The sequence below is a fragment of the Polypterus senegalus genome, chromosome 1 (assembly GCF_016835505.1).
Source record: "Polypterus senegalus isolate Bchr_013 chromosome 1, ASM1683550v1, whole genome shotgun sequence".
In the NCBI taxonomy this organism is placed as follows: Eukaryota; Metazoa; Chordata; class Cladistia; order Polypteriformes; family Polypteridae; genus Polypterus; species Polypterus senegalus.
The window spans coordinates 298085479-298103834 of record NC_053154.1 but is presented as its reverse complement, the minus strand read 5'-3'; the positions used below and the strand labels follow the sequence as shown (position 1 = coordinate 298103834).

The window sequence follows — 18356 nt, the reverse complement described above, 5'->3', positions numbered from 1 at the left end:
GTCAGTTAAGTAGCAGAGGGGGTTGTTAATCAGTTTCAGCTGCTGTGGTGTTAATGAAATTAACAACAGATGCACTAGAGGGGCAACAATGAGATGACCCCCAAAACAGGAATGGTTTAACAGGTGGAGGCCACTGACATTTTTCCCTCCTCATCTTTTCTGACTGTTTCTTCACTAGTTTTGCATTTGGCTACAGTCAGTGTCACTACTGGTAGCATGAGGCGATACCTGGACCCTACAGAGGTTGCACAGGTAGTCCAACTTCTCCAGGATGGCACATCAATACGTGTCATTGCCAGAAGGTTTGCTGTCTCCCTGCACAGTCTCAAGGGCATGGAGGAGATTCTAGGAGACAAGCAGTTACTCTAGGAGAGCTGGACAGGGCCATAGAAGGTCCATAACCCATCAGCAGGACCAGTATCTGCTCCTTTGGGCAAGGAGGAACAGGATGAGCACTGCCAGAGCCCTACAAAATGACCTCCAGCAGGCCACTGGTGTGAATGTCTCTGACCAAACAACCAGAAAGACTTCATGAGGGTGACCCAAGGGCCCCATGTCCTCTAATGGGCCCTGAGCTCACTGCCCAGCAGCATGCAGCCCGATTGGCATTCGCCATAGAATACCAGAATTGGCAAGTGCACCACTGGTGCCCTGTGCTTTTTACAGATGAGAGCAGGTTCACCCTGAACACGGGACAGAAGTGAAAGGGTCTGGAGAAGCCATAGAGAACATTATGCTGCCTGTAACATCATTCAGCATGAGCAGTTTGGTGGTGGGTTAATGATTGTCTGGGGAGGCATATCCATTGAGGGTCACACAGACCGCTACAGGCTTGACAAAGGCACCTTGGCTGCCATTAGGTATCAGGATGAAATCCTTGGACCCATTGTCAGACCCTATGCTGGTACAGTGGCTCCTGGTGCACGACAACTCCTGGCCTCATGTGGTGAGAGTATGCAGGCAGTTCCTGGAGGATTAAGGAATTGATACCATTGACTGGCCACCACACTTTCCTGACCTACATCCAATAGAACACCTCTGGGACATTATGTTTTGGTCCATCCAATGCCACCAGGTTGCACCTCAGACTGTCCAGGAGCTCAGTGATGCCCTGGTCCAGATCTGGGAGGAGATCCCCCACAACACCATCTGTCATCTCATTAGAAGCATGCACCGATGTTGTCAGGCATGTATACAAGAACACAGGGGCCATACAAAGTGCTGCGTACAATTTTGAGTTGCTGCAATTAAATTTTGGCAAAATGGACTAGCCTGCCACATAATTTTTTCACTCTGATTTTTGGTGCGTCTTTGAATTCAGGGCTCTGTAGGTTGATCATTTTCATTTCCATCAAACGATGTGCCATCCTGTTGTTCCTAACACATTACCCAGTCTATATCAGTATAGATATCCAGGAGGATTTCTTTTTCCCATTGAGATCTGATGTGTTTTCAAAGTGTTCCTTTAATTTTTTTGAGCAGTTTACTTTGGGGTTAGGGCTAACTTTGTAAGACTTGAGGCCTGAACAGAGCCTGCATATACTGTAGTAACAGGTTTCTGCTCCCATAATCCCAGGGCATTTTATAAGCCACTCATTCTTTTTCACTATTTAAAACCCATTTCACTTAAAATGACAGCTTTCTAATAGAAATACTAAACATACTGGGTATAGTTTAGTAAATATTTACATTTACATTTATTTAGCAGGTGCTTTTATCCAAAATGCCTGAGAGATTACAAGTGTACAAACCAAACTGGCAGGATAATCATAAAAGTGGAAATGTATTTCATTTCGGTTCCTTTCATTTTGCTCTACTACAGTGAGTAACTCATTTTACATTCAAGATTCCCTTACTCACAGTGTCCACCTGACGCAAGACAGTTCCCTCTCCAAAGAACAGTGGTTTTCGTGCATCCACGAGAATGAGATCAAAGTAGGACTGCCAGAGACGATGTGCAGTGCCAGGCTGAAAAAGCGGTTTCAAATTTAGTTACTAGACTGCAACCAGATATATATGCCTTAAGACCAAAAAAGATGCCAGAATGTAAAATGATACAACTAATCTTTACGTTTCCCCCTCACATTTAACATGAAAAAATATTTTTGTATATAGCTGTATTGACAATGGTTAATACATTTTTTTCAATCAAAGGAAAATGTCATAAAAAAACCAAATCAGATCTAGCTTACCTTTGGGCCATGCGGAAAGTCAAATAGGTATGTCATGATTTTCTGTATTAAAAAGAAACATAGAAGTAATGCTTAAAATAAGAAAGGTTTCATTTTACAGCTCTATTTTATCTAAAGGAGTATTCTAATTAATATATCAGATTATGTTCTGTACTATAGACTAGCTTCTTCAATTTCATCATGCTCAAGGTAACATACTGTACAGTATATTGATCTTTATGCAGTGTTGGACAGAAGCTGATTGCAAACAAGAAACTAAAGTAAAAATACCTATCTTCACTGAAATAACTGTCAAAGCTATTTGTGTGTACTGTGCTTCCTAGTACACACTTTTTGAAGACAGTGTTTTTCAGCATAACTACAAACAGAGCTAACTTATTTTTTTAAATAACAGTAAGCACGTCTGAAAAAAGAAAGTGAAGCAATTTTACAATTTTAAATAATAATGGAAATAGCAGAAAAATAAAACTTGAAACCATTTGAATTTCTTGAAAGCATGCACACATTCACAAATTTATATATAAATATACAGTACTGCATAAAGTCTTAGTTCACCCAACAAATTTATTTTTACAGATAGTTATCTGGGCAATATTTGCTTATGAAAAACACATTACAAATTTTATAATAAACACAAATAAACAATGATATAATGAAAAAAGTCTATTATGTTTTTAAAACAATTAATTATTTCAATGTGCCCTCCTTACGAATGTAAAATGGAAACAATTCTGCTTGGTCCAATACAGTCTCATATTTTCAAGTAGTCCCGTGGTAAATTCTTTCAAGCTTCTTCAAGACTTGCCAAAACTCTTGCTTTGAACTTCCTATTTTACACAGCTTCAGTAAAACTGAGGTCTGGGACTGAGCTGGCCAGCCTAGTACTGTTAGTGGTCCATCTGCACACTTCTGCCACAAGACAGTCTTATTTATGTTTGCTGTGTGTTGCAGTCACTGTCGCATTCAAAGAGGAAGTTCTGCCAATAACATATAATGTGATGAATCAATATCTGTTGTCAGGGATGCCAGGGGCGACAACTTTGGGGGCCACTTGGAAGCCCAACCCTATTAAGGGCCCGTGGTCACCGCCAGGGGGCGCCCCGATGCCTTGGGAGCCATGGACCTCAGCACTTCCGCCACACCGGGAAGTGCTGGGGGGAAGAGAAGCAGGGACACCCAGAGTGCTTCCGGGAGTACAGCCGGCACGTCCGCCACACTGGAGCGTGTCGGCGGGTGATTGCCGGGGAGCACCTGGAGCACATCCGGGTGTGGATAAAAGGGGCCGCCTCCCTTCATTCGAGGCTGGAGTCGGGTGGAAGCAGGACGAAGCAGAAGAAAGTGTGGAGGCAGCCCGAAGAAGAAGAATGCACTGTGTGGCCAGGACTTTGTGGGGGTTTGTGTGCACTTGACTTTTGTAAATAGTAATTGTAAATAAACGTGTGGTGCTGGAAAAACAACATGTCTGCCTGTCTGTGCGCCCAGGTAACGTTCACACTGTGTATATCTCTCAGCTGGCATCATCGTACCACTTTTGACTGGACCCCCCCTAAATTCTTGGTTGAAATTCAGCCCCAGACATTGGTTGATCCTCTACTCTGCTTTACGGAAGGCTGCAGATATACTTCTTAACAAGTCTTTTTCGGACCTGCTGGCATCTTTGTGTGCCACAGAATTTCAATTTGGACTCACTGCTCCTGAACACTTGTGGTTGTTAATACATGCATTATGGCCTTTTGCATTCTGTGGCCTTGACTGCTTGATGTGTATCTGTAAAAATGGTTTCTTAGTTGCAACATGCCTTTTAAGACCATTTTCTTTTAGGACTGCATGCCTGAAGCATATACTTAACTTTGGTGCTACACAATACTTAAGGAAGTGACCTTTAAGTATTGTTCTTCAGATTCAGACACCTTGGAGACTTCTGCATTTTCTGCCTTCAGCTATCCCTCATTCTTCAAGGTTCTTCATGACTGCTTGAAAACCACATCTTAAAAATCTACTTCTATTTTGGTATGCTATTACTTGCTGACTATAGCTTTTGATTTTTTTCTGTCCAGGTGTGTTTGCGCAGCACCCAGGTATTCATGTTTGCCAGCCAGTTTTTTGTTAATCTGCCCCACAAGCCTGCCTGGTTCAGCTAATTACTACTTCATTAATTTGAATCAGATGTGGTGTTAATGGAATTGAACTAGTACATGGAATGTCAAAGGTGCCTTGTGAAGACCTCAGAGTATCCAACCACGGTTCTAGCCATCTCACAAAATAATATGTTTTTGAATAACACAAGAAATGTGTTTCCTTTTTAATATATTAACACTCAGTCACATCAAATCTACCACTGTATAGTGTTTTCATAAGCAAATAAATGCTTATATTACTAGCTTTAAAAATACATTTCTTAGGTTGTGCAAGACATTTCTACAGTGATATATACTGTATCAATGTTCCTTTTAAGTTGTGCATGGGGGTGGCACAATGCACTCCTCCTAGAAATCAATAATTGTATTAAACCTTGGGATATATGGAAAGCCGATAAGCAAATTCTTTGAAAATTGACATTAAAGTGACACACTAAGTGTGTTTTATTCCCACCTCTAGTAAATGTTATTCGAGCATAATGAAAAACATTTTTTTCTCATCCTAACCCTGTCCTTAAAGGGAATATACGGTGTTTATGCATGATGCTTATTGATGGCTTGAGATAAATTTTTACAAAGCATAAAATCTAGTTATTTTCTTCTAAAAATAACCCATTTTTATGAGTTTGCAAACACACTTTAATTATTCTAAATATATAAAGACATCCAATTAAATCTCACTAAATACACACTAGCACATGGTAACAAATGGACACAGTAGTTAGCACTACTGCCTCACTGCTCTAGAGGCCTAGGGTGAAGATTGATATCTGACTGTGTTTTCCACATTCCAAAGACTTGTGCGATAGGTTGACTGGAATCTTTAAATCTATGAGAGTGTTGTGTGAGTATGACCTAAAACTGAATAGGTTTCTGATCAGGGTTAGTTCTATTCTCATGCCATCTCAAAAATTATTATTGTATATTGTGCAAATACCTTTATCCAAGTCATCTCAGAAGATCAAGATACAATACAAATGTGTGCATATGTTTTTTTACAATTAAAGCACAAACATATTATGTGACTTGCCAGGGGTTACAAAATAAAACAGAGGTGGGAATCGAGCCAGCATCCTTGTGGTTCAAAGTCTACTGTCTTAGCCTCAACGCCCGTGTTGCACCATGACATCCTGTAAAAGGCTATGCCTGATCAGAAAAAAAATGTTTCAAACTGGAAGGACAGTCCGTATGCCAGAAAAACACATATACAGTAAAAAGAACATGGTGAAAGAGTACAAGACCTCTTATTAAAAAAACAAAACTAAACTTTATAAATCAAGTGAATCATTATGAAATGGGGAACTAATCTACACAAAGAAACAAATTAACATAATATTCTCAAACATTCTTAATTCAATTAAAGGTCACAAGGGGCACAAACAAACAAGCAAATCTTTATTTTATAAAAAACCTTTCAGTAGTGGACCCCACCCTAATGCACCTTATAGTATTATACTGCTCCTTTTTTAACTGAAAAAATACAAGTAAAGTGACTTGCTCAGGGTCATAGAGTAAGTTCAAGACTGGGATTCTTTCATTTTCCCTTTACTTCTCTTGGGAAATTGGCAGCCATCTGCTTTGTGTCTGAGGCTGGCTTTTTAAGTGCCTTGTCTAAGCTCCAGAGTCAAGTGTTCAAGATCAGAGGTTACTATAAAATTCTGTATCCACCACATGTTTTTCTCTCAAGTTTTGCCAACCTTTACCATTTCCATTGTGTACAAGTAATAATGGATTACTACATTATTCCTGGTTTCACTCCATCTTTTCTCTTTCAGTGGACAGTGGAGTCACCCACACAAAAACACTGAAGGTACCTGCTGCAAGATGCCTTGGGCCTTAACCCAGTACTTCTGCCCCTTTAAGTCTCAAACTGCAGCAGCTGTTACAAAACAAAAAGATGAGTTTTCTATGGGAATACTACTTATGCATACAAAATTATATCAAGCTATTTTTGCAACCTGGTAACCTGTAATAAGAAAGACTATCTTACCTCTGCTCTTTTGTTCAGGTGCTCATTTGAAATATAACTGTCATTTATCCATTATTACTATATTCCCATGTAACAAAACACTACAAGCTAATTCTACAATACTGTACATGCAATAGGTAGCCTGCAAACCTGTGCATTACATCAAATGAAAAAACTGTGAGACAGAGAGAGAGAGAGAGAGAGAATCGGGAATGAAACACGTCTTACCGAGGCAGCAAAATACATCTCTGATGAAGAGGTAGAGTGGATTTTATCTGAAGAAGCACTCAGTAATGAAAGTGACAGCAAAAATACAGATGCGTGTGTGCTGAACAGTCATTCCTCAACTCCAGAAGGAAGATCTGCTAAAAGAGGCAGAAGTCGGACCAAACGCAGAGGTGGTAGAGGATGCACATCTTCGTCCCAGAAACCCCAGGAGAGGAGGGGACAAAAGCCAGTAGCTACCTACACAAGTACTTCAAGCAGCCAAGAATGCATTCACAAGCAACATTGCAGCTTCTATAACCAGTGATTATAGTTGTGACATCTTTCTCTCTCTCTGGTAGTATTCTGCTTTGTAGATAAGTAAACGGCTGGCAGAAATGGGCACTCATGGGTGGACTGCACATCCAAAATTGAATCTGCACTAAAACAAGCTGCTGAAGAGCTTAGTGTTGGATCATAACTTTGTGCATGTTTGTAAATGGGTGAATATGACAAAACATTTTTTCAAAGAAATCTTTATCAAGATTTATAAAAAGAGCATATTAACTTTTTTAGATATGAATAGCAACTTCCCTTGGCATGACAGATCTGGGTTTTGTTTCTCCAAAATTGACTGGAGAGAATGTTACAATATTACACCTTTCTAGTAATTTACTTAATGACAAATACTTAAGCATTTTATTTCATAATGTCAGGTAATGTATTTTTTAAGTTTATCACCGTCAAGTCAATAAATTAACAAAATATTTGACATTTCAGTAGTCCTAATAGTTTTGAATTCCAAAGTCATATTTATGATTTCTCACAATTTACTAGTTAATGGTATTATTTACCATTAAATTGTATGGTTCATACTCACCACATGTTTTTGTAAATCCCTGTATTCTTGGCCAAACCTCCCTTCCCTTTAACTGAGGTCTATGTGGCTATCATCACCCATATACTTAAGCAAGCTCCTGACATTGATGTACTGCATAATCTTTATCTTTACTTTGCTCATTTTCACATTTTATTTAATACTTTAATTTATTTGTATTTTTTTAAACTTTCATTTTGACTTTTTCATTTGGTCTTTTTTGCCCCATTTTCATTTTAAATTTTCCTTACTTGACCATACCTTCACCTACTTCCTGTTTCTTTTTTATGGATGACCAGTCACTCATTTTAACTTCAGTGACGTCTCTCTCATGCTCTTGAAATCCCTTTAAATATCATTATTAAGCACTATTGCCTCTCCTAAGAAAGTACCTTCTCTTATCACAATAATTTAATATTTTTGAGTACTACATTTAAGTGGATTGTAGAGACAAAACATCTATATCTTTCAATTTTGTAAACCAACATATTACCTGTACATGTTACATTCCTGGAGAGCCACAGCCCATCCCAAAAAAAAATTTGGGAAGGCCGAAACGAAACCTGGACAGTGGAGATGTCTACCACAAGGTATACTCACTCACATAAGACATTTGTGGTCATGTTAGAATCACAAAAAAAGGAAATGTAAATTTAAAACATGCAGTCTTCATTTAGCTGGGAGAAGGATAAGGGTGGAAAGAAATGTTAGAAGCTATTTTGTTTAAAAAGAAAAATGGCAGAAGTAAGTCTAGGAGTGTACTGAGTAATCAAATTACTATATTAACGTGAATACAACAATTCTCAATTAAAATTAACCTCTTTGAGTAACAGGCAAACAAAGCATACATGAGCAGAATGCATTAGAAAATGTTAATGGTTTGGAAGCATTTCACTTTGAAAGAAAATGCAGTTGTCTTCTTATACTGTAGTAATAAATGTGCATACCACCACATAGCTACTCAACATTAAAAAGATGACATGTAGGTTTAATGTAAGACTCGCTAGACTTATGGCTAACCGTGATGATACATATCTATAGTGTGCTATGACTGTGACATCTTATTATACTGCCTGGGAATATCTGTTGGCTCTAGTTATTTCATTCTATCTGTGTTTCATTCTCCTAAATATAAACAATACAACAAACTTACATAAATAAAGAATACATCATAGCCCATGAATAAGAATAAAAATACATCCTCTCAATGATTATGAAATGTTTTACTTGGGGCGAAAAAAATTGTGATTGTTTAGTGGCTTCCAACTGTATTTTTTCAAATTGTATGATTTCACAAATACATTTCATGAATATCCACAACAGAATTCTAAAATTCCCATGGCATATGAACACAGCTTAACTACTTCCACAGCATTAAGTATCATTTGGCTTCTGTAACCATCAGAAAATACCAGTGGATTGCTCAAAACTAATCTGACTGGTTCTCATGCAGCACTACATGGATATTTGTGGGGCAATTATAAGTCGGAGCAATTGCCTAGGTATGTGCTTGTAAGGAAATACCTATACAATATTGTAAAAATGAAGTGTAGCTCCTTGGTAATGCTGCACAAAAAAAATCATTTGGCATATACAGATAGCTCTGATTGCTGATTACAGAGAAAAATTATTTGCATAATGCATTCCTTTGGGCTGTATCGTGGAAATAGTCTCTGTATTACTCAATTTACAATAGAGGCATTACGGGATTTTAGTTTGTTATTAGAAACTTTGTTATCAGAGTTGGACTTAATATAAGAGGAATATAGATGCAATTCAAAAAATCATCTTGGGGAGATGTTTAGGTGGTTGTTGCAGGGTTCATGCTGTCTACCACCAGTAGCTCCACAAACTCTGCCTAGACTTTCAGGCCAGCAGCTCCTTCTCGCACCTCACCTTAGTTCAAAAGCAACACCCCCTGCCTCACTTTCTCCAGATTCCCCAGCCAGGAGTCTTTCCATTGGACACAAAATAGACTCACACTCACTCTAGGACTTTAGTAGCAAAGCAGCATCTTCAAAGTGCTTGCAGATAACTGTTCCCTTTTCCATGCTCTGCAACTCTTTTTATAACTCAGAGCCAACTTCAATGATTCTGTTATGGTGTTTCATTTCTCCCACTTCTACCCTCTTTATAATCTGAATGTTAATTTCTAAAGATATTGCTTTACATTTTTGTAACTTACTGAGAAAATAATTTTTATTACATTTTAAAAACATTAATATAATGTAACTACATGTGAATACCTGTCAAATAAACAAACACTAAAGTAAACTGACCTTGTATTCTACAGTGCACATGATACCATTGACAATGACTACCACACCACTCTAGCAGACTGGTATTTAAATTTGCACATACTGTACACCATAGTGTGTTTTATGTAGACTTCATTATAAAGGAGCTTCATTTTCCCAGGATTTGTTAACCTAAGTATTGCAGTGACAGCCTTACCTATACTTGCAGATAGATACCCATTGGTTGCCCACAATAAAATGCCGTTTTTTGTGTTATTTTATAGACTTGTTATTTTTTGCAGATTCAAGGTGCAGTCCAAAAGTTTAGACATTTTCCTCATATGCTCATAGCATTCCTCTGGAAACCATGTTTTTCTTTCACATTCCAAATACATTGATGAGTGGTAGCTCTAATTGGTCTGCTCTGCGTGACTGTAGTTGTGGGTATGAGTGAACCCTATGTCTGGTGCCCAATCCAGAATTGAATTCCATCTCGAGGTTCAATCTGCTATGACAGATTCTGGCTCCCCAAAACTATGTATTGGAAAATGGAAGAACTGATAAAAATTACAAATTAGTTAGCATGCCACTCCAATATGTAGATAACTATATACCCAATTACACCTAACTTGAGAAAGCATAATACACAATTTTCTGTTGTCAAGTGATGACATTACAGTTTAGTTAATGTAGAGGAACTGAACTTCAGACATCCGACTGTCACAACAACTGTAACTGAGCTTAAAGTGAAGAGAACAAACTAACTTTCTTGATCTTGAGAGATAATCCATTGATTTTAAGCTTAATAGGCTCCTTCTCAAAATATCTTATTTGGTTTATTTTTTAGGAGATAGGATCATTTTCAAATGTCTAGTCATAAATCTTCATACATAATCAACTCAAAACAAAATACTTTAATAGGCTAAAAATAAGCAAAAGATTAAACATTCCTAACTAAACTCTTTCTTTTATCATTGCTCTTACTAGGGCGTTGTTTAACTTATAGTTCAGTTACACTCCACAATAATGTAAGCATGCAGATTTAGTAGTTCATGTGACTCCACAAATCATCATATAGCAGATAAACCAAATCATAGCACATAGAAAGAGCTATGCCAATATAAAGTATAGGCACTAATGTGTTTATTGATAAGCAATGAGCTAAATAAACTGTCAACAGCTGTTTGGTAGTAGTGATGATTAATTACTCTAGGCGAAAGAGAAGAAAATCTGACAGGTGATTAAATATGGAGCATGGGTGGGAGGCAGACAAGCTGCCCCTTGATTAGTAAAGGATATGTTTAAGACAGGCCTTGATAAGAGTTTTTTGTTATTATATACTGTACTGGTGTTATGTTCATGTGTCCCTCTTATCTTACTTTATGTGATTAAAAGATGCTCGCAGCTTTTTTCGCATAAATACTAGTGTTTCACTCTCCAGGGAATGGTGACTCCAACCCTTAGGTAAATGTAAATATAATTATCCCCACACTTTAGTTTGCAGGCAATGTTTCATTCCTAATATCCTGGCTCTTCAGGAAGTATATTATAAACTGAGAAATTGTGTTTTACCCCTTTTCTAATCTATAGGGAATGCTTTTTTCAGTACACTATGAAACAGGAAATAGTCCATTTATATACATTTTTGTATTATGCGATCATATAAAGGGAGTTACTTACTGTGAATTACCATGGGGGGCACTATTTGTTTGATGTTTTTGAAAGAGTAAAAAGTAACGTTTTATAAAATCTTGAGGGCTACTGTTCCAAATAATTAAGAAGTAAACAGACAAACTGAAAAATAAGGACTCCTCCAACCTACTGGCCTTTCTTAAAGTTAACAAACTGAGAAATTTTAATTTTTGGGCAAATGCATTAATTTAATATGACTGTAAAAAGTTTCAAATAAATATCTGGTGATTATAAAAAAATTGCATGATAAAAAAACAGCCTAAATGTCAATGCATCAGCCCTTTTTAAAACACATCAACTAATAGTGTTTCATTTTTGATACAGGTATACAGCACAGCCAAAAGCAATCTTGCACAATTCTACTTCCCAGCTTTTAATAGACCAATAAATCACAAGATTGTTTCATAAGCATGTAAAAATAACATAATTTGGTAAACATCTTCATTGTCACTTTTCATTAAAATAATTACAATATAATATTTGAGGATGAGGTGCAGGGGAGGCAAAGGTACACACTAATGAGTTTGCCTAAAAACCACTGCAGACTACTTTTAAGTCTACATAACAAGTGAAAAATAAATCTGAAAATTACTGAAGTTTACTCACATCAGTATATTTAAAGTCACTGTTGGTGGCCAGGAATACTTTAGCTACTTCATTCATTCGACTCAGCAGGAGAGGAAGTTTGCCCTAAAACGAATGAAAACCATAATTTCAAGAAATGCTTACTGTTTATTTTATGTATTACAGAAGGAGAAGAATATATAAAATACAATTTATTTTTACTTAATGCTTTTTAATCAATTTTCAATCTATTTACAGCCTTTTCAGATAATATAATACCATCAAAGGGTGCTTTACAAAACAAATTAATACAACTAAAAGAAACAGGAAAAAATGCTAACTCTTCAAAACAAACTACATGAAAGCACACTTTAAAGAGTCTACAGAAGTAACCATGATAGGATAGTATATGCAAGTATATTGACAAACCAGAATAACATACCTGAACAAAACATAAAAGACTCTCATATACAGATTAACAAAAACATCAAATATGAAAGAGCAACTAATCAATGAAATTGTCATTTTTTCAGCAAACAAAATATGCTTGAAAAGCAAAAACACAAAAAGTCAGTGGGTTTACAATTTTTAGAAACATCATTTAAAACACTGTTAGATGCATGTGATTATTATTATTATTACTATTATTATTATTATTATTACTATTATATTTTAAACTAGTAAAAAAAAAACTGTGGCCACAAAACACTAAAGTAAGAGTAAGAGTAAGAGTAAGAGTATGGTGCAGCTAAAGATTTTGCCATGCTTTCTTCAGAATAAATGCTACCAAACACTCACATCTTTCACCACGTACTTCTCCAGATTTTCTACTGTTTTCTCCTTCAGAGAACCCTAAAAAACAGTACAAAACAATGAGGAAAAAAAACTTTTTTAGATTGTAAAAAAAATTCAATATCAGACAGGGATTAGCACTATTGTGTAGTAATTTATGTCTTTGTGTCATGATTCTAGGGACACAAGGTATGATATTGAGCAATTATTGTGGACTTTCTACATTCTCGGTATGTCTATGAGACTTTTATATCATGCCTAACAGATGTAAAAATATTAACTGCCCCCTCCATATAGATGCATGACAAAGCGTGTCCTATGACAGGCTTTTGTAGTTCTTGACTTGCTCCCAGGGCTGCAAAGATGGGCTGTCTCTGACCCTCCAATGATATAAAAGCAGGTTCAGTCAGTTAGATATGTATAGATATAGAAGTCAAAATACATGGTTTTAATATTTTGCTAGTACTTGAATGGTCATCTTCAGGGACACCATCTGAAGCAGAACGGAACGGACTGATGCAAATAATGCTCTTTCCAGTTATTTGCAGAAAACTAGTTCACATTTTTGTTTTTAGTCCACTAGATTATTGTAACAAACTCCTTTCAGGACTACCCAGGCTTATACAGGGTGAGCCAAAATGAAATACCACATATCTCAAGGTCATTGCACGAGATAGAGGCAGCCGAGTGTTTTGGGGTGTGGACCATTTGATGGGTGATCCCTTGTAGGTTTCAGTTGGCAACATGCATTGGTTCGGTCTTTTCGGTGTCAAAGCGTTCTTCAAAAACAACAAATCCATCATCACTACACAACGCGCCTCCCAAATGCACTTCAGCATTCCTCATAACAGTGATGTCCCAAGTCGGAAAACAATTCTTCAGTGGGTGGCTACATTTAGACAGACGGGTACAACAGTGAACAGGAAATCTCCAGGCCATCCTCAGACTGTCTGAATGCCTGAAAACATCCAAGCTGTAAGGGCATCAATTTTGCAGTCTCCTAGACGTTCAGCGCGTAAACATGCTTCTGTTTAGGCATTTCCAACAGGTCTTTGAGGAGGATTTTGCCTGAGGACATTAATTTCCATCTATACAAAAATGAGTGTAGTGCAGGAACTAACTGAGAGAGACTGGGAGAGCCACAAAGAGTTGTGTGTGAACTTTCTGCAAACCGTTCATCATGATGCCATTGTCATGTGCAGCGACGAGACACATTTCCATTTGAATGGTTGCATTAATAAGCAAAACCTTCGCTATTTGGCTAAAACCAACCCTCATGAACTTCATCAGAGACCCCTGCATGGTGAACCTGTTAGAGTTTAGTGCGCTGTTGCAGAATTTGGCATTGTAGGCCATTACTTTTTTCAGGAGGGGGGAGCAACGGTCACCGTCACTTCAGAATGTTACATTGAAATGCTAGAGAACTTTGCGGCCCCAAACTGGAAAAAATGGATGTGGTGGATGCCTGGTTTCAACAGGATGGAGCAACAGCTCATACGACGCAGAGATCCATGCAAGTTTTGTGGGAGAGGTTTCTGGGGAAACGTTCGCCTGATCTCACTCCATGCGATTTGTTCTTGTGTGGTTATCTCAAGTTGAAGGTATACACACACCAACCTGAAAACCTTGAAGCCCTAAAGGACAATATTCGCCATGAAATAGCCGAATGACTCATACGAGCGTTCAGAAATCGTCTCACTAATAATGGCCACCACCTTGAAGACATCATTTTTAAAACACAGTGAAAAAATCTGTTTTTTATACCCTTTCTTGTGTTATAATAAAATGTATTTTACCATGTAGTGTTTTTGTAGAATAAACATTTGAAATGTGGTACTTCTTTTTGGATCACCCTGTATAAGACTGCAAAAGTCACTGAGGTAATGACATTCTCTTCTTTGGACTTTGACTTCTGAAGATTTTACAGGTGCCTTTTTTAAAATTATGGACTGCATTAGTTAGGAAATCCTTTTTGATTCCTTTATGTTATTGTTTTGTTTATTTCTGTTAATAAAGTATCTAATTATTAAAGAACATTATTTGCTTTATTGTGAGGCATGGGTTTTTACGGTTCCCCTCTCCCTGATCAGTTTGGAAGACACTACCTTTTTTTTGACAGTGCAGGTCCCAAGCCCTGCTTCTTAAGTTTGAAAAATGTGCTTATTTTACCTATAGACTTTACTGGATCACTGCGGCTTAGGTTTTGGATTTAAGCCATCTGTGAGTATCATGAGATAGATCATAATATTTTGCATTTCCTAAACAACCACAAAAGACTAGATTGTTTCAGATGAAAATCCAGAATGACAACATGCATGGACTTACTGCAAGGTACCTTAGCTTTTTCTTTTAAAGATATTGATTTTTTTCTGTACTCTATTTATCTCTGCATTTCTCATCACAGTGGCAGCATCAAGCTTGACTCTGGAAAGGTTACTATGCCATTGCAAAGAAACATGGAAACACAGAATGACATGCTTATTAACAGACAAGGACTGAATGACATTAGAAAAGAAATGGTGTATAGATATTTCTGTGAGACATATTTAATATACATACAGCACCAATCAGTAAATAGTGAAAATAAATACTCCCTTGGTTCTGGATTAGTTTCCAGCATATTTGATGCATCATTTCATGTCAAGTCATAGGACAACTGTTTTGTAACTGAAGTGGAGTTCAGGTGGGAAGATCAGTAGTTATGTTAACACTGAGTATAATTTTATTATGTTTCATATTTTGCATATGCTAATTTTTTGTTTAACATATGTTACTGAAACTAAATAAGTACTATACAAAAGTTGTTACTTAACTCTGTCAGATGCAGAAACCATGGGCTAGTTGATGTGTACAAAACAGCTCTGCTTGAGTAACTGAGATTTACTTATGAGAATAAACTATTGGCAAATCATAAGATTTCATTCTATTAGTGCAGCATTTGATACTGTCAATCACAATATTCTGTTGCCAAAAATGGAAAGCATCCCAGGTATCTCTGGCACTGTCCCATATAACTGAAGGCCAAGACTTTATCAGTTTTGGAAACAGTGGGTTAGGTTTAGCACCAATCACAAAAGGGGTTCTCCAAGGCTATGTCCTTAGCCCACTGCTTTTCTGTATCTATGTACTTTTCCTTGGAAATATCAATCATAGGTTTGGACTATCTACAGGTATTTTCGTGTTCAAGGTGTATGTCCATTAGACATCTCTAAGCTCATGACTTGAATGTAACTACAATAAAACACAATTCATGTCAATTGGCAATAAACCCCAGCCTAAGAAAAGTTTATTTTTCATTGACTATGTGATGATGCTATTGGAATTATTCTTTTATCCATCCATCCACTATCCAACCTGCTATATCCTAACTACAGGGTCACAGGGGTCTGCTGGAGCCAATCCCATCCAACAAAGGGCGCAAGGCAGGAAACAAATCCAGGGCAGGGCGCCAGCCCACCAGAGGGAACACACACACACCAAGGAGAATTTAGGATTGCCAATGGACCTAACCTGCATGTCTTTGGACTGTGGGAGGAAACCCATGCAGACACGGGGAGAACATGCAAACTCCATGCAGGGAGGACCCAGGAAGCAAACCCAGTTCTCCTAACTGTGAGGCGGCAGTGTTAGTACTGTGCCACTGTGCCGCCCATATTATTCTTTTATTTTCTCAAAAAAAACTTTTTACACTAAGATCTTACACAACCAGATGTGGAGAATTCTTATGTTTTATATTGAAGTGTTAAGTTTGGTAATTTTATAATTAAACTAATTGACCACAGGTATTTCCTGTTTATTTTTAATTAGTTTTCATCAATTGCCTATCAAAAATACATATATATTATCACACAATTCAATTAATTGATATTGGCAGTTAAACACTGTTAATTTTTAATCATTAATTAACACTGTCTTTTTTTTGCTGTTAAAATATACATTTACTTTATTTATACAGTTTTGTTTTTCAATGTTCCAGTTTAAAATTCCTAATTCTAAAAGTGTGATTATAAAAATGGGCTATCATTTTAAATATGCAGTACTTGGCTTTTGCAAAACCCTAAACTGCATGACAGACAAACAAATAATAAACACAGCACAAACCTTTAAACAAAGCAGTAAACCCACCAAATGTCCATAAGACATTTATCAAAATGATACAAGGCTAGCATGATTAACAAGTTTACAAGTAAAATAGACAAATGTTGCTGTTAAGCTAACAAGCCTATTGTTTACTTAGCAGCAATTTCAAATGCTTCATTATCTCTTCTTTTTCAATTGAAAATTTAAGCTGCTATGCTTAACACAAGCTCATTCACTGTCCAAGTGCAGACAAACAGTGTCGGTTGTAATTAAAGGACAAAATAAAGAGGTCTGAATTCATTAAAATAGCTTTTCATCCTGTTTGTCTAATTGCACAGAATGATTTTTCTAATACTTTCTTCTCAGTTTATTACCCCACTTTCTTTAATGTAAAGGCTAATATTCTGGTGTTCTCTCTCTGTCTGATAAAGTCTGCCTAATTACTGCTCTGTTTAAAGGAGGTTCTCCTCAAAAAGACATGCACAAGCTCAGTTATTGTAAACCTTGCATAAAGGAGCACTGCAACTAAATTACCGTAAAGCTAAGAAAAGTAGATGCTGAAAAAAATGTTGATTGTGATCGGCCAATTTACCAATAATCGATCAAGTCTTTTGTAGTGAAAATTGTCAGATTTAGATCGGCAGCCAATCGAACAGAAGGCTTCTATTCTTATTTTAAACTTGCGATTATTTGTCAAGTAATATGAGCATCAGACTAACCTGAAAGTAAAAAACAGGGTCAGATTAATAAATCTGAAAGTTTTATGGAACGTTGTTTATTCATATTTCAGCTTCTTCCCAAAACTGAGTCTATACATCATATTCATCACTTTTGAGGTTTGGTATGTTTTTTACATTCTATTAACAGCTTGGTGACATGAATTATTAGGCATAGTTTTGCCTCCATTTCCCTACTTTATTGTGGATGTCCACAAGACATCTCATAATGAATATGCAAATATTCTAAAATGTGAAAAGATCCAACATCAGAAACACTTTTGGTCTCATGCACTTTGAATTATAGATGCTTAGCATGTATTACTCAAAAACCTGTACATTTTACAGAAACACAACCATGTAAGTTAATTACTTTGCATTTTGACTTGCAAACAGCGTAATAAGCAACACTTTGTATAAATCCAACTTCAAGATTATCATGTACTGTACATGTCCAACAGGCAAAGTCATTTGTGTTTTTTTTCAATTCACATCCGTTCTTACAAAACACTGCTGTGAAATAATTTTACTTTCTCTCATGTACAGTTAATTTACAGTGTTGTGAACAAGTAATTTAATAGCTATGATTGCATATTTTACATAATTACCTCAGACCGTCAGGCAAAATCCAATATTAGAGAAATGGAACTTGAGTTAACTTAAAGTATAGTTTTTGAATTATTATTCTCTATATTTAAGGAACAATGTTCTAATACCCCTAATCACACATGCGAAAAACTAATTGCCCCCATAGTTTCAATATTTTATTGCAGCATCTTTAGCAGCAATAATTGCAACTAAATGCTTTAATTACAATGTTTTAATTTGATATAGCCTTTCAAACTGCTTTTAAAAATTGTAGCCTCCAATTCTTTGCTGAATTGCTTTAACTCAG

General features: G+C 36.7%; 1 protein-coding gene across 2 annotated transcripts in view; it reads right to left on the bottom strand.

The window, feature by feature from the left end:
• LOC120514395 (cytosolic purine 5'-nucleotidase) overlaps nucleotides 1–18356 on the bottom strand; it is a 112554-nt gene that overhangs the window by 18476 nt on the left and 75722 nt on the right. For both annotated transcript variants that reach the window (XM_039734749.1, XM_039734757.1), the window contains 4 exons: nucleotides 12672–12725; nucleotides 11916–11999; nucleotides 2193–2234; nucleotides 1861–1968 (listed from right to left, as the gene is read on the bottom strand). In XM_039734749.1, coding sequence (XP_039590683.1) covers nucleotides 1861–1968; nucleotides 2193–2234; nucleotides 11916–11999; nucleotides 12672–12725 — 288 coding nt within the window. The remainder of the gene's footprint in view (nucleotides 1–1860; nucleotides 1969–2192; nucleotides 2235–11915; nucleotides 12000–12671; nucleotides 12726–18356) is intronic.